Source organism: Cyprinodon tularosa, unplaced genomic scaffold (assembly GCF_016077235.1).
Source record: "Cyprinodon tularosa strain WSP-4 unplaced genomic scaffold, ASM1607723v1 ctg26, whole genome shotgun sequence".
NCBI classification, from domain to species: Eukaryota; Metazoa; Chordata; class Actinopteri; order Cyprinodontiformes; family Cyprinodontidae; genus Cyprinodon; species Cyprinodon tularosa.
The window spans coordinates 3,201,978-3,226,635 of NW_024038961.1; the positions used below are offsets into that span (position 1 = coordinate 3,201,978).

Sequence of the window (24,658 nt, forward strand, 5' to 3'; positions counted from 1 at the left end):
ACAACTTTTTTATAAGCTAAGCATTGATCCCTAACACTGTGGGTGAGGTGGAGTTTATAATTTGAAAATTTAAATGTATATATATAAAAAAATACTTGGTCTAGCTTTGTATATTTCTAAGTTAGTCCTAAATTATTAGCATTTTTCTTTAATAGTTTAAAATATACTTAGATTTCTCAAAACAAGAAACATCTGTTAAAAACACAACTTAACTAACTTTTCTTTTAACATTATATCTTCCATCACACATCTATAAAGAACCCTAAAAATAATTGAACCAAGTAAAGAAATAAAAACATGAATCTTTAAACATGAATGTGTGTAGTCATGATCTGTACAAGTTCTTTATTTCGTTGTAAGCACAGCTTTTTAAATGCACAAAGAAAACTAGAATGTTATAAAGAAATACAGTGCACAAGAAAACGAGAAAACTTAAAACGTGACATTTTTTTTTCCAGATCTGTAAATAATACATTTCTACAAATTTAAACAAAAGAACAGTGAGTGTAAGACTACAGCACACGCAATGGAGAGAAATAAAACATGGATGGATGGGTGAGGGTGCGTTCTAGCACCCCAGGCTGGGTGGGAGGGATGGTTATTGAATAATCCATTTTATTATCATATAGATATACATGTCCACTAAGTGATCATTAGCCATGTCTGGTCATACTTCATGTATAAAGCAGCATTACACCCATCATCCTCAGAAATGGGGCTGATCAAACGTGAGCTTGCAGAAATGAAAAACCACCTGGGATCCATCTGAAAGGGCTGGACATTGTTCACTTAATTTAAAACCAGTTTTATGTGTTAGTTTGCTGCAGAGCCGGGTGGGTCGTACCTTTGAGGCTGGGCAGCATCTTTCTAGGAATAATAATAAAAAAAAAAGAGTAGGTGTGATCAGAGGAGAGAGTGTTTCATGTTGGCTGGGGACAGTAGCCGTTCTGTGGTCCCACTCTGGCAGGATTGACTTCTATAGAACGTCGACTGAAGATTCGCCGCCGGCAGAGCCAGACTGGGCACGCTTGATGTACAGATTCAACAGCTTCAGCTGCACAAAGAAAATAAGACAGGGTGGTGAAAAACGGGCTCCAGTTCTTAGATCAGGTGCAAACTGAAGGAAAACATGAAAGCGGTTTAGGCGTCATCATCATGGGATTTATGACGATGGAAAACGGGAGAACATAAGGTAATAATAACTGCATTAGAGTCAAAGAAGTGTCTTTTGCTCTTTCTTAAATATGCAGAGAATAGTTCAAAGTTCTGTGTCAAAAGAAACAATAGTTATTTCCTTGTTTAAATAAACTAAGTGCTTCTTCCATAAATATCAGTTATTATTTTTGTTTTAAATAAATTTGTATTAATCTCAGACTTTTTCCCCACATTGTCATTCTGAGGGCTAAAGGTAGAAAAAGTAAACACTTTCTATGTATTCTTGAAAAGGTTACTTAAACAAGGAAAGGATCTTTTAAAGCAAAACTTAACAGCTCTGTCTACAGATGAAGCTGGTTATTATGTGCAATTTAATGAGACTAATCATAAAAAGTGATTTGGTTTTTAATCGTTGTCCAGCATTAATACAGAGACATCCCGAATGGGGTGATGAAGAGCACACAGTCAAGATAAATCTGACTGAACATTGCTGGAGAGATCTGAAAATGAGGTTTACCATCAGACCTGATGGAGCAGATGTTCTGGAAAAAAAAGATGGTGCCAAAAGATAGGGCTACAAAAAAGCTTGAGGTTTGCATTGCTGCCAAATGTGATTTAACAAAGTATTAAGTAAAGGTTGGGAAAACTTTCAGATGCACTGAACCTGGCAAACACCATTCCTGAGACTTTTAAATTATTATCTAAGAAACAATTCAAGGGATACCGTTTTTCAGGAATATTTAGCATTATTGAGCTTTTTGTGTAGCTGTATTCTACAATCACAACATTTACAGTATCTTATTAGAATATCAGGTGTTAAAGCATCACAAAGCAGGGCTTTATAAAGCAATGCAAAGAAAATGAAACATGATGTTCGGAAATGTACACATCTGAATTTATGTGTTCAGACCCCTTGACTAGAAAATATTCCTAACTTAAAGGAAGTTGGAGTAAACACAATTAATAAATGTAATCCCGGTATAAATGTAACAGCTGAGATGGGAGGAAACATCACATCTTTTTTAATTGTTTAGAAGCTGGAAGAAATCCAAAGCTGCAAATTTGAAATCAGAGGCTTTCAAGTTTGGTCACATTAGATGTAACAAAAGAAAGACACTAAAGGGATCACTTTAGCCCTTTAGGTAATACACTTTAAAGTATAGTTGACAATCTTTTATTTCTGGGTGGACCATCAAAAATAATTAGTCCTCCCAATTGTCAATCATTCTGGTGATATGTGTACATAAGGCCATCCTATGTGCTCGTCCCGTTAGCTATATTTTTCTGTGCATGCGCACTTTCAAGCGTATATCTGTGGTGAGCGACAGGTTCAGCCAATGATTAAAGCTCACCTTTCTCACCATTGTTCTTTGAAAGTAGCAGAGGGTTGTAATAAGAGTCTCCCAAGTGTGTGAGAAGAAAAGAGAGGCCCCAGAAGAAGCAGATATATCCCAGAATACTTTGCATGGAGAGCTCACCTCGCAAAGCATTATGGGATTTGCTCTCACAGAGGCCCGCTGTCGCTACCCAGCAACTTAGGAGGAGTTACGTGACCAACGGAGCAAAAAGCAGTGATCATCTGTCCGAACGGTCAGTTACCTGAGTTCTCTATAAAGTCCACTATATAGTCCCTGCTCTATATAGTGATTGAGGCATTTAGAGGTTAGGACGGACGTTCCAGCACAGTAAGCTTGCATGAGCGACGCAAACAGCAACTTTTAAACAGAGCGTGCAAGAGGAGAAATGGGCTCGTGCATGCTCTTACACTCATTTATTTTTTTAAGTGGAGAGGGTGGGTCTTTTTAAAAATTCGCAAAAATCCTCCACAATATCTTTAATGTAGAGAGAGTTGCAGCTAGCAATCAGATCCGTGCACCTTTGTACTCAAAGGTTACAATAAAGTCCTGCAATAATGGACTCTGGATAAGCATGCTTTGCACGTTATGAAAAAACAAACTAAAACATCTACAAGCTAGAGTAACAGAAAATCAAAACTAAAACTGCAGTTACAGTGTTGGTTCAAATTAATAGCAGTTAAGATTTTTGTCAAAATCATGCTACGGTTAAAGGAGACCAAAAAAATTATAAAATCTGGTGGCAGCAGCATGATGCTATGGGAAGATTTGGCTAGGCAGAGATGATGGAACAAACCTGAAAGAGAAGTTTCAGAAAACTTTCAGAAAAAAAGAATAATGGTAAGGCAGCAACCCCAAACAGGTTTCCAAACCTATTTTTATTTGTGACATAAATTACCCACATAATCTAAGATTAATGGTTATCGTTTTCGGATGGAAAACTAAAGGTCTGACGATGTAAGGTTTCTTTAAATAATAGATGCCCTGATGACATCCTCAGTAAATAGGATGTTTTTCATGAACTGGCCGTCATAAAGCTTGGAACTCAACGCTACTCCAAACATTTTGAATTGAGAAAGCTTCCTGGATAGGAAGTGAAATGTCCTCAAACTTGGAAAACAAAATCCAGTGGATTGTTAATGAACTTTTTTTGGAATGGCCTTCAGGTGTTTGTGTAGAGCTCACCTTGCTACTGGAGAGTTGACTGAGGTGCGGTTTGAGGTCGTCTCCTATGACCGCGTGGATGGCCACCAGGCAGAAAACGCAGGCTTTCCTCACACTGCTTTCTGAGTTATCGTAACCCTGTTGGACCAAGTTAAACATGCCGCTTAGCCTACCGCAGTAGGGATAAATAGCCGTGTTTTTATTTTCTAACAGAATACCTGTATGAGTCCTGGCACGATCTCGGGCAGCATGCTGGCCAGGCCCTCACGGGGGACCCTCTCCACCACCTTCGTCTGCATCTTGATAGCAGCTAGGTCGATGGGGTAATCAGCTGACTGAATAATTGGACACAACACTTTGATACACTGGTCTGGACTGATGGATAACGCCAACATGGCAGCCGTCTCCTCTGCGGCTCTGACAACCTGTAGCCAAGAAGGAAAAACAAAAATATCACTTTAATGTGTGATGATGTGTAAATCAAGTGCTTCCAGTGGATTTAGCTCTTCTGTGTGAAAGTACCTCTTTGTGAGGATCTTTGTGCGCCTCCAAGGCCTTCATTATGGTGAGTTCTGCATAGTTCTTGAATCTCCAAGGCTGCTTGCCTAAAATCTCCCTCAGGACCCTCAAAGCCAGAGTTCGGATCACATGCTGAGGGGGTGAAAGGGATTTAAGAAGAAAATGAAAGGAATTTAGCTGCGATCTCTTTTCATGAACTGAACAGCCTTTCAGCCAATGTTTGTACCTCTCTGTCCCCCATCGTCTCCAGCAGAAGCAGCAGGATGGTCTTAAAGTGTTCGTCCCACACCTGCAGGGTGTTTTCACGGATCAGCTTGAGCAGCTCGTAAAGCGCTGCCTTTCTTTCTTCCACACGCTCGTTGTGATTTGACAGCTCCTTGAGGAGCTCAGCCACTCGCTCCGACTGATCCAGGCCGCTTTCTGTTTCAAGAAGAAAATATAAAATTACAAACTTTTCCTTTGACAGGTAGCTTGTGGTTGACGTTTCACTCCATGGCGTACCGTCGGTGAGCTGCCCCGATTCGTCCAGGCTGATGTCTTTCAGGTTCTGTTTCAGGGGGGGGTCGTAGAAGTGATCATGGCCAACTCGAGGGCTGGAGGTTAGGAGGGGGGTGTTGAGGAGTGAAGTCTTGTTGTCCAGAGCCATTCGACCGCCATCCATCAAGTCTGACATGTTTCCTCCCTGTTTGAAAAGAAGGAAGATGGAGGAAAACATTATGGAGAAGGTAGTTTAACGATCACTAGACCCCTGACTGCTGTCAGAGAGAGAAAAGGCTACTTTCATTTTTTTTGTATTTTGTGTCAAATTCTAGCAGGTCTTTAGAGCCTTAAAACATATTTTTAAAAACAGGGGGATAAAACCATCTCCTTCTCTTTCATTTAACTTTGCAGCTGTTATTGTTGGAGTAACTCCTCAGCAGGTTAGATGATGTTATTAAAAGTAACATTAGTTATAGCATTGTTCTTTACTAGCCCATATTTTACCTTTACAGACGTTTTCTATGCTCCATCAACCATATCAACAATGGCTTTAGGTGGAATGCGTTAATGGTAGACGGCACAAAGTTTGCTCCTTGCTATGATTTCCACTCCAGTCTATCAAAGTAGCTTCATGTACATTTCCAAATCTCTTGAATACTTTCAATAATAATAATAATCCAACAAATATCTACTTAAAAGCCATAACTTTAGCATCAAAAAAAGTTAATCCTGATATTAAAACTATGCAAAATATGTCAGCTTATAAAAGCTTGGCTACTTTTAGGTTGTGGATTGTAACTGTAGACCTAGAAAATAAAAATAAAATGTTTTAACCATCGATTCTTCAGTTTATCCATTGTATGTTTTCTCGTATATCTTGGAACACCAATATATAATATCTGCCAACCAAACTGATATATTTCCACCTCACAGCAGATTCAATAAGCACCATTTCTATAAAAACAGAAAGTTCTAATGTACTTATTCTGGTTTTAGTGGATCCTACAAACTCCAGCCAGGAGGAATCTGCTCTTTATTTCATCCTGATTTGTTTGGTTCTTTTATCCAATCCAAGGGTCCTAGTTTCCCTGTCCTTCTATGTCCAGCTATAACCAGCCAGCTGATAAAAAAGGGTCTGATTTTGGACAATGCTGGAATAACTTTTTATGCTAGAACATTGTGGTCTTTGACCAAACAGTACGATAAATGACTTGCTGTATTTAACACATTGGTGTGTTTGTTTTTCTTTATCAGGTGAGGCTGTCGCTCAATGAAACACTGAGCTCCTGGATTGGGTTTTATGGTGCATGTTTTTTGTAAAATCTAGTAACTAAAACACTAACCCAAATAGTTCATCAGATTTTAATCTTTGAAATATTGGAAGGCTTAGAAAAGCATTACTATTCTGAACTGTTGAGACCTTTTCTACCTCCATGAATACACACTGAAGGTATCACTAATTGACTTATTTCACATTTATAGTGCAAAAATTGTTTCAAACAATCCTTACATATTATTTCTGAATGAAATACATGGTTCTGTATTTAATAAAATGGAAACGTAAAGAAATTTTATTTTTTGATTTTTTTCCCTCCTACACTGATTATATCGCAAAACTTCCATTATTACCCAAAAGGACCCTTCAGAAAGCTGTAAACTCATATGTGTATGAAAAGAATCACTGACTCCCAGTATAGAATAATAATTTAAAATTCACTTTTTTTTTTTTGCATCTTTAAAGATTTCTAAACTAATGAACTTCTGGCTTCGGTAAAATAAATAAAATAATTGAGCATCTTTGAAACCTTTTTAAAACCTTCATAACTATAACTGACCCGGCTGTACCTGAGCAATGGTGGAAGCGGAGAGAAGCTGCTCCATCATTGACAGAACTATGGGTGCAAACTAGTCTTACTGTGATCGGATTGTCATAAAAATTGGCTATTAAAATTAATTGCTAAATTTTAGTCCCTCACTTCTTAATCGCAGATTTGGTTCAGTCAAAATCATATAAAAACAGACCGTCAGTGGGGCGGTTTACAGCCATAGATAAGAAATGAAAGGATGCACACTAAATCTCCAGCTGTTAGAACGTTGCTGCACTCCTGTTTCACCATAAATCTGATCCAATGGAAAACTTGTTTTTGCAACTTTTTTGGCCTCCAGGGCTTCATCTTTCCTAAAATAAAAAAAAAAAAACAACGAGTCTGAGTCAAGTTCACCTTTATCTGTTGCAGCCTGAGGTGAGACACTCATGTTTTCAACTAATAAATACCAGGAATGTTTCTCAACCTTGTGACGTTTTCTTAGACTTTGTGAAGGTCGACATCTAACCTGTTGGGAGTGAGGCAGAGCAACAGGCATGCTAGTCCTGTTTGTGTGTGTATGTTTACACTTAAAGCATTGAAAGGCTGCTATGTATGGGCCGGTTTGATGAGTCAGGTGTGCTGAAGAAATGCAGCCTGGTTGGATTTCAGATGAAAATATCAGGAGGTCACAACTCTGTACTGGAGAACACTATGTCCTTATAGGGGGGGCCATGTTACGGGCAAAGGGGCTGCGGAACATTTAAAATCATAAATCTTTCTTAGGAAAGCTCTCAGGCAAAACCAAAGGCTGAAAATTATGAATTATTGTTGATTTATGGCAGCAAAATTCCCAACATTACTGACATGCTGAGACTGTTTGTGTAGGATTATCTTTACAGTGTTCCTCCCCATAAACAGCAACTGTACATCTCCCAGTTCCCACGCTGATAAAGGATCACATGTCAGAGTCACACACACACACACGGTGCATGTTAAATCTAGGAAAAGACAGTTTCACAACCGCCTGCCTGACAGGTCTTCAAAGAGCCCCTGGTTATTTTAACACGTCTGACACTCAGAAGATGTTTTTGCCACAACAACACTAGTTCAGCTGTATTTCTGACGTCTAAACCAAAACATCAACTTTCTCTTTGTTTTTAAACGGCCTTACGCTTTTGATGTTAACCAGCTGAAACAACATTTAAGCATTATCTTCATTAATGAATGCAGATCAGATCTGATGTCTTTAACCCATCTCGATCAGCTGGACTAAGAGACCCTGCAGGCTTTAAACATGCAGCTTCATCATCACAACCCGCTTGTTCTATCGGCTCACCTCGTCTCCATCCCGCCGCTGGACAGGCTCATTCATGTCCTCCTGGCTGCGAACGCTGAAGTTTTGGATGGCCTCAGTGACGCCTTTCAGGGAGCTGTAGATGTCCTCCTCCGTGTTCAGGTTTTCCGGGTCATAATCAAATGCGCTGGGATTGACAAGTTTTTGCAGTTTTTATTGTCTTAGCCATTATTCCAGCCACGGTGCTTTAGTTGAGATCAATGTGCAACTAAAGGTCGTTTTTAGATTATGTCCTCCTGCCCAAGACATTAAGCTTATAGCACCTTTTGTATTAAAGCAACTAAAATCTGTGTTACCTTGGTGAGGGGGGATTTTGCGAAGTGTTGGTTGGTGAGGTGATGGGACTGGACCAGCTGGCTGGAGATCGTGGGGTATGGCGTGTCAGCGGGCTGCCCATTTGTGCCTGAAGAGGGGAAATAAAATGGAAACGTAAAGATGAAGATGAAGCTTTTTCATGGACAACTTAACACAGAGCGTTAGGTTTCCATGGACTAACAGTTTGCTCATTATAACCATACAACATAAACACATTAAAGAAAGATGAGTGAAAAGTACAGAAAACAAAAAATACTTGAAAAATAATTTTTATAGACAACAAGTTTTTTTCCCCCATCTGCATTAACTAAGCAAAGAACGACACCAAAAGGGATTGCTGGGCAACTCCACTCAGGTTTGTCATTTTATGCTGATTAAGATTCAAAGTAATCCAGGTCATAGTCATTCCGTAAAACTTTTAAAAAAAAAACAATCAACTGGATTTAGTTTCCAAGATTTGAAGATGTTTCACTTCCCCTCCAGGAAGCTTTCTCATTTCAAATATCTGAATCCGCAGTGAGTTTTTGTCTTTATAGAGACAAGTCCTTGTATTGCTTGGAAACATGCAAATGGAGACCGACGAGTGGGTCTTCAAACCTTGGAAACCAAGTCCAGCGAATTGTTTTTTTTAAACTTATACGGAATTTTGTCATTTTATTTTTTAATTTTTTAAACAGGTTATGGGTTGTTAGCTACAAACCAAAACACCATTACATCAATTAAATTCCAATATTACAGCAAAAAACATTTGTTAAACAAAAAATGCTATGGACTAATTAATTAAGATTTTAACTGTACATCTTTATGTTTCATATATTTATGCACAAAAGAACAAAAAAGAAAAATCAAAGAAATAAATTCCTTGTAATAGTTTGCTAAAAAATCAAGTAAAAGAAATCCATCAAAAGCATCTGGTTCTATTTCATCCCTACTGACCGCCAGAGGGCGGTGCTGAAAGCACTGAATGTTCCCTTCGGGCATGCGCAGTTCGAGTAATTATACCAACAGAGTCACACCTGTGACACCGGATGACCACTCAGAAGCTATATAGCCTGGTGTCATCCTTTGCTCTGCTCCTTTTTTCTTCTCGCAAGCGGTTCGCTAACTTCCCCGTTGTCTGAAGCCCCTGTCTCTTGACCGGAGTTGCGGTTATCCTCCGCCCTCCCAGGGCTGCAACGGGTCGATTCTGAAGATTACGGAAGGTAAGTGAGTTGTTTGCTGGTGATGGTAGCGTCCGCGCCCCCTCTCCCGGCTCACGACTTTAGCTTTTTACCTACAGCTTCGTGCTGTTTTGTTCCGAACTGGTGACGGCAGCGTTTTCGCCCCTACTCCCAGTGTGAATAACTTCACTGCCGAAGTTATATACGGCTAACGTAGTTAGCTTCTTTAGTTTGTTGGTGTTATACCTGGTGACGGCAGCGGTTTTCGCCCCCTCTCCCAGTATATTCCCTACTTTTGCATCCTTTTTTTCACCGGTCTGCGCTGCTATAATTACTGACGGCCGCGGTTTTCGCCCCCTCTCCCAACCAAGTGTGGTCTACTTCGTTGCCGAAGTTGGAGACGGCTAACGTTGTTAGCCTTTTTTGGTTTGTTTGCGGTCTGCTTAATTATAAATGGTGACGGCAGCGTTTTCGCCCCCTCTCCCAATATCAACCTTTTTTTGCAGCCTTTTCGTTGGTCTGCTCTCTTAATTGGTGACGGCAGCGTTTATCGCTCCTACTCCCTACTTAAGTTGCCATACAGCTAACGTTGTTAGCTTTTTTTGTTTATTGCTTTTATACCTGGTGACGGTAGCGGTTCTCGCCCCCTCTCCCGGTATCGGCCGCCTTGTGTCCGCAGCCTCTCTTGTTTTATCCGCTATAATTGGTGACGGCAGCGTTGTTCGCTCCTACTTCCAACTTAAGTTTCCATACAGCTAACGTTGTTAGCTTTTTTGGTTTATTGGTTTTATACCTGGTGACGGTAGCGGTTCTCGCCCCCTCTCCCAGTATCGGCTGCCTTGTGCTCGCAGCCTCTTTCGTTTCTCTGCTGTAATTGGTGACGGCTGCGTTTGCGCCCCCTCTCCCGATTTTCGATAACTTTCTGTTCTTTAAGCCTTGTCGGCCTTCGACATGGATGGCTCTCACAGCTGCATAGATTGTGGGGCTGCCCTGCAGGCAGAGGATGGCCACGACCTGTGCCCTACCTGCCTTGGACATGAGCACCTTTTGGAGGCGCTGTCTGAGAACCCCTGTATGAACTGCAGCTTTATGCCCCATGCAGTGAGGGTGGCCCGGTTGGCCCAGTTGTGCCCCCAGGAGGGCTCGGACCTTCCGCCCTCTGGGCAGGTGGTTCCCCCCAAGCGTTCTAAGCGCCGTGGTGGGACCACAGCATCTGTGCCCCTCCCCCGGAGGAAGCGGGCCAAACCTGACCAGGGCCTGTCCACAAGGGTGGAGCAGTTGTCAGCAGAGCTGGCAGAGATGAAGTCCTTGTTGCAGACACGGCAATCTGATCCCTCGCTCCCAGTGGTTGGGCTCTCTTCCCCACCAATGCCCGAGCTGGTTGTAGAGGATGACGTTATCTCTCTGGCTGCCTCCGCTTCTCATTTTAGAGATGAGGAGGAGGCAGGGTCCTCTCAAGCCTCTGAGGCTGGTTCATTTTCATCTCAGAGTGCGGTTGGAGAGGCCGGTGACGGTTCCATGCGGGAGGTCATGTCTATGGCCCTGAAGCAGCTGCAGCTGGAACTCCCACAAGGAGAGGCATCCAGCTCTGGCAGTGCTTTTTTCAGACGTGGAAGGGCTCCTACTCCTTTTTCTGTACCTCCATCAGAGGAGTACCTGAAGGAGTTACACGCCTGTTGGCGGGAACCGAGAGCGCTGTCGCGTCTCTCCTCGGATGGTCGTGTATTAGCTGCCATGCATGAGTCAGTGAAGGCCGGCCTGGACCGTATGCCAGCAATTGAACCAGCTGTTGCTTCACTGATTGTGTCACCAGATGAAGCCCTGCGTCCTGATGTCCGGTGCCCGCGGACTCAATGTCGGGTTACAGATGACCTCCTCTGTAAGGCGTACAATGCAGGAGCGCGTGCTGGCCGCCTTGGCAATTCCCTGGCGCACCTCATGTTTGCCCTGTCTGCATCTGTTCAGGACACTGGTGGTGCAAGTGCGGCGATTGGTTATAGTGACGCAGCGCTGCAGGCCTTCGCGCTGATGACCAGAGAGCTTGGACGGGTCATGTCTTTCCTTGTCCAAGCTCGTAGACAGGTCTGGTTGGCACAGTCTCCTCTGACTGAAGCATGCTGTAGGACCCTCAGGGGTGTCCCGGTTGTACCAGGGGAGCTGTTTGGATCAGCTGCCTTGGAGGCGCTGGAACGGACTGCTCAGGCACGTCAGACTAGCCAGCAGCTTTCCGGCCTTCGCAGGAGCATACCTGCCTTTCCCCAGCGTTCGGGCCGCCCTGCCACTACCCCCAGCGTTCAGCCACGACCTCAGACTGGTGGCAGACCTGTTGGTTCCTATCCCCATGATGTGCGGCAGAGACCGAGAAGGGACTTTCGTGAGCCAGTCTGCCGCCCTGTTAGACAGACCCGGGCCGCAAATCCTGGACGCCCTCCCCCCAGAGCCCCCAGGGGCCGTGGGGATAGAAGATGATGCCACCGGGCCAGCCGTCGGACATTTTTCCCATCAGCAGCTGAATTTCTGGGCTGCTCATGCCGTAGATCCATGGGTGGTTGCCACCTTAACCAATGGCTACAGGCTCCAGTTCCGACGGCGGCCCCCCCTCTCACACCGGGTCAAGATGACTGTCATCACAGACCCGGTGAAATCTCAGGCACTAGACCAGGAGCTTTCCGCCCTCCTGGGCAAGGGGGCAATCGAGTCTGTAGATCCTCTGCAGCAACCCAGAGGCTACTACTCCACATACTTCCTTGTGGCCAAGAAGACCGGCGGTTTTCGCCCCATTTTAGATCTAAGGGGACTGAATCGGTACCTGAAGGTCCTTCCCTTCCACATGCTCACCATAACAGAGGTCCTTCAGACCATTGTGGCGGGAGATTGGTTTACATCAGTAGATCTGACAGACGCCTACTTTCACGTGCCTATTGCGGCAGAACATCGCCGTTTTCTCAGGTTCGCCTATCGGGGGCGCCACTGGCAATTCCGGGTGCTCCCATTCGGGCTCTCCCTTTCCCCGAGGGTGTTTACTCGATGCGTGAAAGCAGCCCTCTCTCCTCTACAGGCCTCCGGAGTCAGGATTCTGCCATACCTGGACGATTGGCTTCTTTGTGCTCCCTCTCAGGTAGCTGCCTCTCGGGATACGCCCCAGCTTCTACTTCATGTGTCAATGTTAGGCCTCAAAGTCAACTTGGCAAAGAGTTGTCTGGTTCCATCTCAGACAACCACCTTTCTTGGGATGCATCTGGACTCTGCTACCATGATGGCCCGTCCATCTGTTCACAGGGTGGACGACATACTCCAGCTTGTCCGTCGATTCAGACTGGGCAGGGAGTTTCCCTACATCACCTTCCTGCGAATGCTGGGCAAACTGACATCAGTCACTCGTGTCGTGCCCTTAGGGCTGCTCCTTCTGCGTCCTTTGCAGCGATGGCTCAACAGCTTTCGCCTAGACGCCAGGCTGCACAGGCATCGCAGGCTAATGGTGACCAGGAGCTGCCTCCATGCCCTAGCTCCTTGGCGAGACGGGACCCTTTTGTCCAGTGGTGTTCCAATGGGGCTAGTAGTGTGTCGAAGGGAGGTGGTCACCACGGATGCCAGCCTCATGGGCTGGGGTGCCGTGTGGCAACACAGAGCTGTTCGGGGTCTCTGGGAGCCAAGGGAGCGCACCGAACACATAAATGGGCTGGAGCTGCGGGCTGTGCACATGGCCCTCAGGTGCCTTCTGCCCCACCTAGAGGGAAGGAACGTGCTGATTCGGACAGACAACACCTCTGTTGTTTATCATATAAACCACCAAGGTGGCACCAGGTCAGCACGTCTCTTGAAGGTGTCGAGGGATCTCCTGGAATGGGCGTATCCCCGTCTGTGTACCCTGCGCGCAGCGTATCTGCCAGGACGGCAGAACCAGGTTGCGGACTCTCTATCCCGCCAGGCACCTGCTCCGGGAGAGTGGTCTCTTCACCCCGACGTAGTGCGCATAATCGGGAACCTCTTTGGGCAGGCAGAGGTAGATCTGTTCGCCACAGAGGAGTCGACCCATTGCCCCCTATGGTATTCCCTAACCGGGATGGCGGGCGCACTGGGCCAGGATGCACTGGCTCATCCATGGCCGCAGGTTCTCCTGTATGCCTTTCCACCCCTCTCACTGGTTTGGCCGACTCTACGGAGGGTTCTCGAGCAGGGCCACAGAGTGTTGCTGGTAGCTCCGTTCTGGCCAGCGCGGCCGTGGTTCCCGCTGCTTTGGAGTCTGTGTCACGGTACTCCATGGCGTCTTCCAGCAAGGAGGGATCTGCTGTCTCAGTTGGGGGGACAGATATGGCACCCCAACCCTCAACGTCTCCAGCTGTGGGCATGGCCCCTGGGAGGCTGACTGGGTGTTCAGACACCGTGAGACACACCGTATTGAGTGCTAGGGCTTCCTCCACTCGGCTGCAGTATGCTAACAGATGGCGCCTCTTTTCTCAGTGGTGCTCTGCCCACAATGAGAACCCGCTTTCCTGCTCGGTGCCCACTATTTTGGAGTTCCTCCAGTCTCTCCTTGATAAGGGCCGCTCTCCTTCGACCCTTAAAGTGTATGTTGCAGCAATTTCATGTCTTCACCGAACTGTTGACAACCGTACAGTGGGGCGCCATGAACTGGTTTCACTTTTTCTGCGTGGTGCTCGTAGGTTGTGCCAGCGGCCAGCCCCACGAGCCCCAGATTGGGATCTGCCATTGGTTCTCACAGCTCTGTGCCACCCTCCATTCGAGCCTTTGGCACAAGCAGAACTCAAGTGGCTTTCCTGCAAGGCTGCTTTCCTGATGGCTATCGTCTCAGCTAAGAGGGTCAGCGAGCTACATGCTCTTTCTGTCAGCCCTAGGTGTATCAGGTGGAATCCAGATGGCTCTGGTGTTACCCTGTGGCCTAATACTGCGTTTGTGCCTAAGGTGTTGTCTCCTTTTCACCGTAACCAGCCATTGCGGCTCGCTCGGTTTCAGCCTCAATCTGGTACAACTGAGAATGAGTCGGAGTTGTTGTGCCCAGTAAGAGCGTTGGAGGCATACATTGCAGCCACCGCCAATCTGAGACGCTCGGACCAGCTTTTCCTATGCTATGGGGGTCCAAGGTTAGGCTGTCCTCTTTCTAAACAGCGTCTGTCCCATTGGATTGTGAGTGTCATCTGCCACGCCTACGCTGCAGGTCACTGCTCCCTGCCAGTCGGTGTGAGAGCACATTCCACCAGGAGCGTCACCGCTTCCTGGGCTGCTTTGAGAGGGGTTCCGCTGGAAGCTATATGTGCTGCTGCTTCATGGGCTTCCCCAACCACCTTCACCAGGTTCTACAGTGTCAATGTGGCTGCCCCTCATCCCCTGGGTCAGGTCCTTTTACAAGGTTCTGCTGGGCCTCCTCTGTGAGGTATGTGCTCAGGATTCCTTGTGACATCGTTGGCATTAGTCATTCAGTGCTTTCAGCACCGCCCTCTGGCGGTCAGTAGGGATGAAATAGAACGAAAGTTACGTATGTAACTACGGTTCTATGAATCCCGGATGACCGCCAGAGCTTCTCTGTCACTCAGAATCCTTGCTTTTGCGAGAAGATTCTGTAGGAGCAGAGCAAAGGATGACACCAGGCTATATAGCTTCTGAGTGGTCATCCGGTGTCACAGGTGTGACTCTGTTGGTATAATTACTCGAACTGCGCATGCCCGAAGGGAACATTCAGTGCTTTCAGCACCGCCCTCTGGCGGTCATCCGGGATTCATAGAACCGTAGTTACATACGTAACTTTCGTTGTCGAACCAAACAAAATCTGTCTGCTTTTAACCAAACCTTTCTGAGGACGGGGTGACTAACCTGACATTAGCCAGGTTGAACTGAAGTTCAGTTTGAATTCTATAAAGAGTTTGATAGTTTGTGAATTCACAATTCTCTGGCTTCTCTAGCTCAGGTAACTGCTCGTATTGGCACTACACTGCCCTCTTGTGTGCAAACAGTCCAACTACAGAAATTAATTTGAAAAATACAGCTAATCTAGTGCAATGCAGTAAAAATGTATATGAAAAAATAAAATCAAGTTTTTATTATTGTAGATGCAAGAATTAAAATTTTAAGAATGAAATAAGCCATTGTAATAAAAATATCTGGATTGCAGGTTAGCCAGAACATAAAGAATCAAGCACAGCTTTCTTTTCTGTACAGGTATGAGAGGAGAGACGCAGCTATCGGAGCTGCTCCAGTTTGCCTAAAGGAGTTAATATTTAGATCTTTTTGAGGATTTTTGTCCCTTGGCCATGATGAGACAGACAAGAAGGAACATTAAAGGACTACTAACCCCAAATGTCATTGGTTTTCTGATAAATTTAAAACCTGGAGTCGTGTCTACTTCCCCGGGGCGTTATTTATACAATGTCATGCACATTTGTTAAAATCCTGCTGCTGTATCTAAAACCATCTGATTGGCGCCCTCTTCAGGTTTAAACTTGGTTACAGCAGCCAGAGAAACTGACGTCAGCAGGTCTACATCTGCCTCTCTACCAACAGTCTATAAACTGAATGATTTTATTAATAATCTAACATAAAAACACATTGGGGCTGGTCATTGCGATTTTATTTTAATTTTCTTCTGTAGGTAACGCAAACATATATGCATTTGGCTCCAGGGATAAATTGTTGCCTTGAATGCTCTTTAATCAAGACACAATTGTTGGAGGACTTTAATGTTTATACTTCTACTGAAAAAGATAAAAAAAAAAAAAAAAAAACATTAAAGGAAGAGTCTGCAAACCGAGCAGCCCATGAAAAGGGGCGACAGTATATCGATTTACAAAGGTAGAACCTCCAAAAGTGTTTGACGCTCCAAATGGTGTTGCCTGTAAGCTCACCTGGGCTGTATTGCCTGTGTTTTTTAGATGATTATGGAGCAACTTGGTGGCTCCATCCTGGAAGGTTTTGGGAAGAGCTGCCAGCAGCTTGGTGAACTCTGGAGTGTTGAGCTGGAACAGGGAGATCAGAACCGCCTGTGCTGCCTGTGGAGATGCAAACACAGGTAAGAAAAAATAAATCAAATATTCTAATCCAAGGACAATAAGACGTCTTAGGGAGAGCAACAGGTCCAGAAAAAGTAGTAATATACCTTTAACCTTTCCTGTACTTTGAAGACTTAAAACTGGAAACTTTAGTGTATTCTATTAGAAATGCTTTTGATGGAAAAACAAAACGTATGGTACACATTTAAAACAAAAATTAGAAAAGCATCGCTAATAATAACACTGCACATCACCCTCAAGAGACCATGCCCACAATGAAAGATGGTAGTGGTAGCATAATGCTGTGGGAATGCTTTTTTAAAAGGTTCTTTGATCAAAATCTAGAGCTAAATACAACGCAAGTCTGTGCAAAGACTTCATAAATGATCTCCAACCAATCTGAATACACTTTTTGAGCTTTTATGCAGATTAAGGAGAAACAAAAGATATAGAAGTGATAAACGGGTAGAGACATACATCAAAACACTTGTTGCCTTACCTGAAACAAAAGAGGTTGCTGCTATGTGTTAGTCTATCACACAAAGCCTTTATAAAATTATTCTAAATGTGTGCCTGTAAACTGAGCTAAATGATGCAGAAACACATGGGATGTGGTTTATGTTGGTAAATATCATGATAATGTCAAGACTTGCAATACATCAAAAGGTAAATTATGAATGTCTTTTTACTTTGAGCTCATGGGAAACTTGTTGGATAAAAGTTTGTTTATTTAGCTTTTGTACACAAAAAATATTTGATTAAAATAAATTTTTTTCTAGAAATTGTTTCATGAATTAAACTACTTAGTTGCAGTCCTTTTTTATCTAACTTTAACCATCGATATTTCTGTCCTGCAATAAGCATCAAATATGTTACACGTAAAAAGAGCCTGATGCATCATTTTTAAATATAATGCTAAAAAAAAATAAAAGGAAGACTAAAATAACATTTTGATTTAACACTTTGTTCTGAACAAAGCTGGATGTGCTGACAACAAAATCACACAAAAATCATCAATTGAAATCAAATGTATTGACCAACAGAGGCTTGGATTTGGAGTCGTACAAAATTAAAAGAGGAAAAACACACTACAGGCTGATCCAACTTTGATGTAATATCATTAAAACAGGTCAAAATGAGGCTCAGTATTTTTTGTTACATTCAAGTGCCTGTATGATCTCCCTACAACACCTAGACATGCTCCTGATGAGGTGGTGGATGGTCTTCTGAGGGATCTCCTCCCAAACCTGGACTAAAGCATCCACCAACTCCTGGATGATGCAGATGTGCTCAGCTGGATTCAGGTCTGAGGAACAGGTGGGCCAATCCACAGCTTCAATGCCTTCATCTTACAGGAACTGCTGACACACTCCAGCCACATGAGGTCCATCATGGTCCTGCATTAGGAGGAACCCAGGGCCAAACACACATATTGTTTCACAACGGGTCTGAGGATCTCATCTTGGTATCTAGTGTTAGTCATGCTACATCTGACAAGCAGAAGGAAGGCTGTGTGGCCTTTCAAAGATATGCCACCCTACACCATTACTAACCCACTGCCAAATGGGTCATGCTGAAGGATGTTTCAGGCAGCGGATTGCTCTCCAGACTCTGTCACATGTGCTCAGCGTGAACCTGCTTTGATCTGTGAAGAGCACAGAGCACCAGTGGTGAATCTGCCAATCCTGGTGTTCTTTGGTAAATGCCAAGCGTCCTGCAAGCTGTTAGGCTGTGAGCACACCCCCCTCTGTGCACGTCAAGCCTTCATACCATCCTCACAGAGTTGATTTCTAACCATATGTGTAGACACATGCACATTCGTGGCCTGATGGGGGTCATTTTGCAGGCCTCTGGCAGTGCTCCTCCTGTTCCTCCTTGCACAAAGGCAGAGGAAGCGGTCCTACTGCTGGGTTTTTACCCTCCTACTGCCTCCTCTACGTCTCCTGGTGTACTGGCCTGTCACCTGGTAGCAGCTCCAGCCTTTGCACTCTACGCTGACAGACCCGGCAAACCTTCTTGCCACAGCTCGCATTGATGCGCCATCCTGGATGAGCTGCACTACCTGAGCCATCTGTGTGGGTTGTAGAGTTCTTCTTATGCTACCATGAGTGTGAAATACCACCAACATTCAAAATGGAACAAAAAATCAGGCAGAAAGCACAGGTACTGAAAAGTGGTCTTTGGTCCCCACCAGCAGAACCACTACTATACCCAGTGCGTCTTGCTAATTGCCAATAATTTCCACCTGTTTGAATTTGAATATCAGCATTGCTTTCAGTTTGATTTAACTGAAGTTTGATTTTATTGAAGTCATATTGCATTGTTTATGTGTTTCTTTTATTTTTTTTAGCAGTGTAGCAGGGTTCTGATAATTTTGCTGAGAGAAGAAATATTTATAGAAATAATAACAGCCCTCAAAAGTGACTTTTGTAGCAAAACATTTGAAAACTAAATCCCCTCAATCTGTACTTTCAGACTTGATGAATACAGTCCTTCCACAAGCATGAAGTCATTGCGTGGGTGATGGACGCTACCTTTCTGACGTCTGAGCTCTTAGGTTCAGTCGTCCAGGTGATGATGCGAGAAACGGCGAGTCTGGTCTCACTGGAGTTCACAAAGTCCGGGGCTTCCATCTGCAGCGTCAGCGTCTCGATGTACTTTAGGATGGCCACTTTCACCTGCGAAACAAACACGTTTACATAGATCACCAAGAGGGTGGCTTAAAGTAGCCCGAATATACACAGAGATAACATTACAACCACACATGCATATGAGCAGCGCTGTTCAGAGAGAATATAAAACCAGAAAGGATCCTTTAGTGGTCTGAAAATTAAAAAAATTATTTTAAAAATCCATGTGAAAAGATTAAAATAAACAGAATCCATGTTCATGCTTTGCAACGGATGGAGAAATATCAGCTTTAGACCTGATGTCCGATGAGGAAATAATAAATGTCGACATTCACTGCACACGTCACAACTCACTCCTACCCTCATTTCATCCGTCTCTACAACTGCATGTCAAGGGCCAGAACTTCCTCCAAACCACTAAGCAGCGCCGTGCGCGCCACATAATTGCTCCCCCCGGAGCGCACTGACCTGGGAGGACTGGCTCCAGGCTGCGGCTTGCTCGTCTAGAGAGCAAGCGTGGCGCCGCGCTCTGGGGGGAAACAATTTTACCCCGGACCCTCCCCTGCCTCGCCCGCAACACGAGCTCCGTACAGGCTTCAGAGAGAGAGAGGAAAAGCACCGCGTCAATCAACGGGGAGATAGGGGAACGGGGACAGGGGAGGGCAGAGGGAGACAGAGGATGGAAGGGAGTATGGCAGGAGCAGGGGGAAAGGAATGGGAGGTTGGGACTAGATAGGACTCTATGAGCTTAAATTTTTGATGTTGCAAATCATGTTAAAAAAAATACACCAATCAAGTAAGTTCCTGAATACTTTTGATTTTCTTTGGTGTAATGAATCAATTTCCAGCTTTATGTGTCCTTCTCACCATGTTTTTAACATATAAATAAGAAAAACTACAATGAAACTATAGTAGATATTTCTACAGGATTAAAGAAATTGAGAATAAAACCCCAAAACAGAAATATTCTTTTCACATACTGCTATTTATTGCTACACTAAACTCTAAACTTCTCCAACTTGTAAATAAACCCTCTGGTCATCTCTGCTAGCCAATCAGAGACGAAGCCTACGTGTTGGGCAATGTGGAATTCCTCCAGGCATCCAGCTGAATTTATAACCATGTCTTCTGCCCCATAGAATTAACTATAGAAATATTGTGCAGTGCAGGAGGGGAATCCCCAAGCCAGGAGTTAAGGGGATGAAGCAGATTAGAAAGGTAGGAGATGAAGTAAAAAAGAGAAAAGGAGCAGAGGGATGGGTGGGTGGAATAAGGAAGGACAGGGACACGGAGGTGGAAACTGGATGAGTTTCTAAAAAGGCGTCGTCGTCCAATCACAGTCCAGGATTGAGGGTTTTTGGGACGCACAGCCAGAGTGATGGGCAGCTACTGAGTTCTGTTAATCCAAGCAGTGACCATGGCCAATCTTTTACAGCCTCATGTGCATACTCCCCGTCCACTCAAACACTCCAGCACACATTATCCTAAACCTTCAGTACCTTGAGGCTGGGCGTCTGGGTCTGGTCCACCGTGAACCTCATAAGTATCGTGAACTGGAGGTCATTCGGAAAAGACTCCCTGGAAAAGAGAAAAAAAAACAAATAAATGAACCTGAATTCACAAAAGAGAGCAGATAAATAAACCCAACAGAAAAAAATAACCATCAGTTGATAACATTTTGTTAGACTTATTAATAATTAAACAGATCTTTAATCCCTGTGTGTTTTTTTTAGCATCTCTACACTTTTGTTTTTTATTTAAAGTAACCATGATCCATTTATTGGCATTAGGGCGCAATTGTGATGTTGTTCCAGGCACTCTTTAAACCTCTACTGTTCTAAATAAAATTACATTACTGCTCAAACGTTTGGAGTCACTTAGAAATGTTCATTTCCTTTGATAAAAAGCTAAATTTTCCTGAAATAAAATAGGATTAATTTATTTAGAAATACAATCTAGACATTGTTAATCTGGTAAACGGCTGGTATTGCAGGAAACGGCCGTTTTCCAGCAATCTTTACTGCTGTCTTTCAATGGCCACGTTGATCAGGCTTAAAGAATAAAAATCTCACACAGGCTTGTCAGCCCAGCTGAAAACTGTTGCTCTGATTAAAGATGGAATAAAATCCAGGATGCAGATAAAGATGGGCTAAAGAAAGAAGTGCTGCACAGAGGAAGGTTGAAAAAGGTTTTATGGAGCATTGAGCTGCTCTGATGATAAAGGACATTTATGAGACCCAGTTCAAACGAAAAGATGCTGGAGGAGCGTTTGAAGCCTTATGTCACGCACGATGGAGGAAACATGATGCTTTGGTGTATATAATGAAATTGAATTTAATTGATATGCTGTCTAGGATGGAGTGGGCAGCATGGGCACCAGATCTTAAACCTAAAGAGCTGTTGTGGAAGGAGCTTAGCTATAAGGTGGGTAAGAAGTGCAAATCAAGTCAATCCAACCTGTGGGAGGTAGTTCAGGTAGTATGGGGTAAGATAAGCTCAACAAATTGACAACTAGGAGGTCTACAGGGTCATAATTGCTGCAGATAGAGGATTATGTGATAAAATCAAAGTTTACAGGTCTTACATCTTGCCAAATATACTTTGTTGAGCTTTTACCTGTTATTATGCTCTTCCTTTATCAGAATCGCACCCAATGTGGGGCTCCCAGCCCCTTCCTGTCCTGGAAAACCAGTGGCTGTGATGAGCCTATGTAGAGCTGTCAATACCCGCCCCCTCCAGCAAGCACCAACCTTCACCGCTCTGTGCCCACACTTGAAACAAACGGCCCCTTTCTCTGACCCGGGATGGGTGATGTAAGGTAGAACCCTAATTATTCTGGCTCTGAGAAGAAGTGGTTAACTTTTTAGCTAATCTGCACAGTAACTGGAATTTTTCTTTTTAGCTATAGTTTATGTCATTAAAATCTGTTTTTTGGCCACTAGATAAGTTGTCCTTATCCTTTAGAGGAGGCGGGATAATGGTGACATCAGGAAGTGGACAGAACCCACACAGAGGAGAAGGCTTTGCCTTGAATCATCATATATGTGCTTATATTTGACTTTAAAAGGCTCCAAAAAGAAGAACGAAATAAAATATTTCAAATACAAATGATTAATTCCAACCTTCTCAATGTCTTTGCTATATTTTCTATTTATTTTAAAACTCTTAATAAAACTTTTGAGCAGCACTGTAGTTCATTCATTAATCAGTCTTTCATCTTGGGCTCCAGTGTGGGCCTGCATGTGACCTAATGGCTCTACCTCGTGATGTCCAGAGCTCTCTGAACTTTGGCTTGAACAGAGCCCAGCAGGTCTGCTCCCATCTTTTTCAGCAGCTGCGTGAGCAGGACAAACAACCAGTCCTGCAGGTCTTCCTTATGGACCAGGATGAAGTCCACCAGGGTTTCCAGGAACATACTGAACACCTTAACACACACAAACATACAGCGTAAAGGTTAATTTGCCCTGGATTTAGCCATTCAAAAACAAGCGAGTTCATGCACAGATACACACAGGCGCATGCATACAGATTAATCGCAGCTGGGATGGCGTAAAAACAGCATTAGTTCCCATGTTGGAGTTAGTGCTTATCCATTATTGCAGCAGATCATCTTCATTCCCAATCAACGATTCAACATAATCACCCAAAACAACATCAGTCACCTCATTAAAAAACAGATGCAATGAGCTGTCTACTTGATGACAATTAGATCCAGTTAGGTTAAGCGGTAACCGAGGCAACCATCTTGTTGTGCTCGTAGATGATTTCAACCGGACAGTGAGTGTTTAGGCGGGTTAGTGGATGTTAACCTTGATTACCGATCACCAATCAGATTAATGAAGCAGATCTCCACTTTGTTAGATAAAAACAGCAACACTGACTGGCCAAACTTACTCTCTACAGAGAGTTCCAGGGTGGGGGGGGTGGCATAAGGGAGACAGAAACACACATCTGTTAGCATCCTAACCAGATTTGATCTCATTTTGTCAAAGAAAAAGAAAAACGTCTTTGAAACTATATCACATCTGAGGAAACGTTTTGTGCACTTTAATAAACAGGAAGATATGAAACATATGACATGACAGGTAGAAAATAAAAAAAATAAAAAAAGGGGGGGTAGATGTAGGAGCAGGGAGGTAGGAGAGACACCCATGATGAGATGCGGTACCTTGAAGGAGGCTGAGCTTATACCGGATTCTGCCGTGCCGTACACCCTGCCGGAGTCTCGCTGAAATTCATCAAATCGTCAAAACGTCAAACGAGTGGAAGGGAAGCGTGAGGCAATGGAGCACTCAAAGCCCCGAAAGGAAGGTGGCAGTGTTAGAGGGAAGGGAGGGGGGCGAACCAGAGCTGGTTAGTCAGAGAAGAAGAGCTGGCAGCCCAAATATTGGTGTGTGTGTGTGTGTGTGTCTGTGATTGAATTTTATATGCAGTCAGGATTGTAAGAGGGCAAACTTTTGGGTGGTGGGGTGGGGGGTGGGGTGCTGAACAGAGCAATCCCAACAGGACGGCGGAGAGTTTCAGGTCACACGGCAGAAAAAAAAAAAAATCCAACCAAATCAGGCACGGCATGCTGTTAGGAAACAGTCTGCATGCCAGTGTCTATGTTTGGAGTACATCCACTGCTGTAAACACATTTTCTCCTGTTTATCCCATTTTTTTAGGTTTCCAGATCGGTGTCTAGTGTGATTGCTGGAGTGAGTGTGTGCACGCTGACAGAAGTACAACTCTGCTTGGGATTTGGCAGAATCCGGTACAGTGGGGGATGGTGGGATAAACAAAGTTAACTGAGGCCGACAGAAAAAATGAAGTGGATGAATAATGAGCTTTATAGTGTGATGAGTGCATTTTTTATGTCTGGGTCATGCACAGATTCGTACCTTACTGTGAGGATCTGCAAACATCCTGGTGAAGATTTCACACAACCTCTTCAGCTCGACCCGACTATTAGTGAGAGAAAAGATAAATAAATAACATTGACATCCAGATCCTTCTTGAGTTCATCTTTAAAAACACATATGTGTGCGTTCTCAAGCTGACCTGAGTGTGCGCTGGTTCTTGAGCAGCGCTTGTAGGCCTAAAAGTCCTTCCTTCCTCTCAGACCAGTTGGCACTGGCGCAGCGGTTCAGCACCTGGAAATCACATTTAGCTAGGCTGAGATCTGTCTATAAAAGTTTAACTTCATTGATACCATAGCTAAATTTGTTCTGCAGTCTGGAAAGGGATTTAATTATGTTTTCCCATTTGTTGCATCAGAAGCACCATCTGTATCCTTCATAAGAGCTTTTATAAAACCTTTTGTTCATAAGATAAATTCTATTTAAGACATATCCATCGCAAGTTGTTGGCAGAAAAATTATATAAAAAAAAAAGGATTTTAACTATTTAAAAAAAAATGTATTTGATATATATACGGAGTCCATTTTTTGGGAAATTCAATAAAATTAGTCAGTGAAGAAAATGCTAAAACATGCATTGGTTAGTATATCTATTGCTTAAATTAGCTGGCTGTTCAATTTTTTTAGGCAAAGTGATGAAGAGCTGTTGTTTAGTGTCAAAAGATCCACTTATGGTTTCGGCGCCATTGTTTGCAGAGCCCTGAGATAGACTAACACAAAGTAATGAGTTATTGTGAGGTGGAAAGAGAAGAATGTAAGTGTTTGGACTGTTTTTTTTTTTTTTCCTTTTTATAACAAAGAAAAATTATGCAAAATGAA

General features: G+C 43.8%; 1 protein-coding gene across 50 annotated transcripts in view; it reads right to left on the minus strand.

Annotated features, from left to right (window-relative positions):
* Window positions 1-316: 316 nt before the first annotated feature.
* clasp2 (cytoplasmic linker associated protein 2) overlaps window positions 317-24,658 on the minus strand; it is a 75,899-nt gene continuing 51,557 nt past the window's right edge. For 26 of the 50 annotated variants that reach the window (XM_038288821.1, XM_038288818.1, XM_038288816.1 and 23 more), the window contains 16 exons: window positions 23,982-24,073; window positions 23,822-23,885; window positions 23,110-23,169; window positions 22,836-22,838; window positions 22,202-22,365; window positions 20,441-20,519; window positions 18,846-18,989; window positions 16,168-16,311; window positions 8,132-8,238; window positions 7,818-7,962; window positions 4,695-4,875; window positions 4,420-4,613; window positions 4,197-4,325; window positions 3,893-4,099; window positions 3,696-3,812; window positions 317-1,054 (listed from right to left, as the gene is read on the minus strand). In XM_038288821.1, the coding sequence (XP_038144749.1) occupies window positions 977-1,054; window positions 3,696-3,812; window positions 3,893-4,099; window positions 4,197-4,325; window positions 4,420-4,613; window positions 4,695-4,875; window positions 7,818-7,962; window positions 8,132-8,238; window positions 16,168-16,311; window positions 18,846-18,989; window positions 20,441-20,519; window positions 22,202-22,365; window positions 22,836-22,838; window positions 23,110-23,169; window positions 23,822-23,885; window positions 23,982-24,073 (1,908 nt within the window). In that variant the 3' untranslated portion in view covers window positions 317-976. The remainder of the gene's footprint in view (window positions 1,055-3,695; window positions 3,813-3,892; window positions 4,100-4,196; window positions 4,326-4,419; window positions 4,614-4,694; window positions 4,876-7,817; window positions 7,963-8,131; window positions 8,239-16,167; window positions 16,312-18,845; window positions 18,990-20,440; window positions 20,520-22,201; window positions 22,366-22,835; window positions 22,839-23,109; window positions 23,170-23,821; window positions 23,886-23,981; window positions 24,074-24,658) is intronic. The other 24 variants (XM_038288828.1, XM_038288838.1, XM_038288823.1 and 21 more) reach the window with 2 other exon arrangements.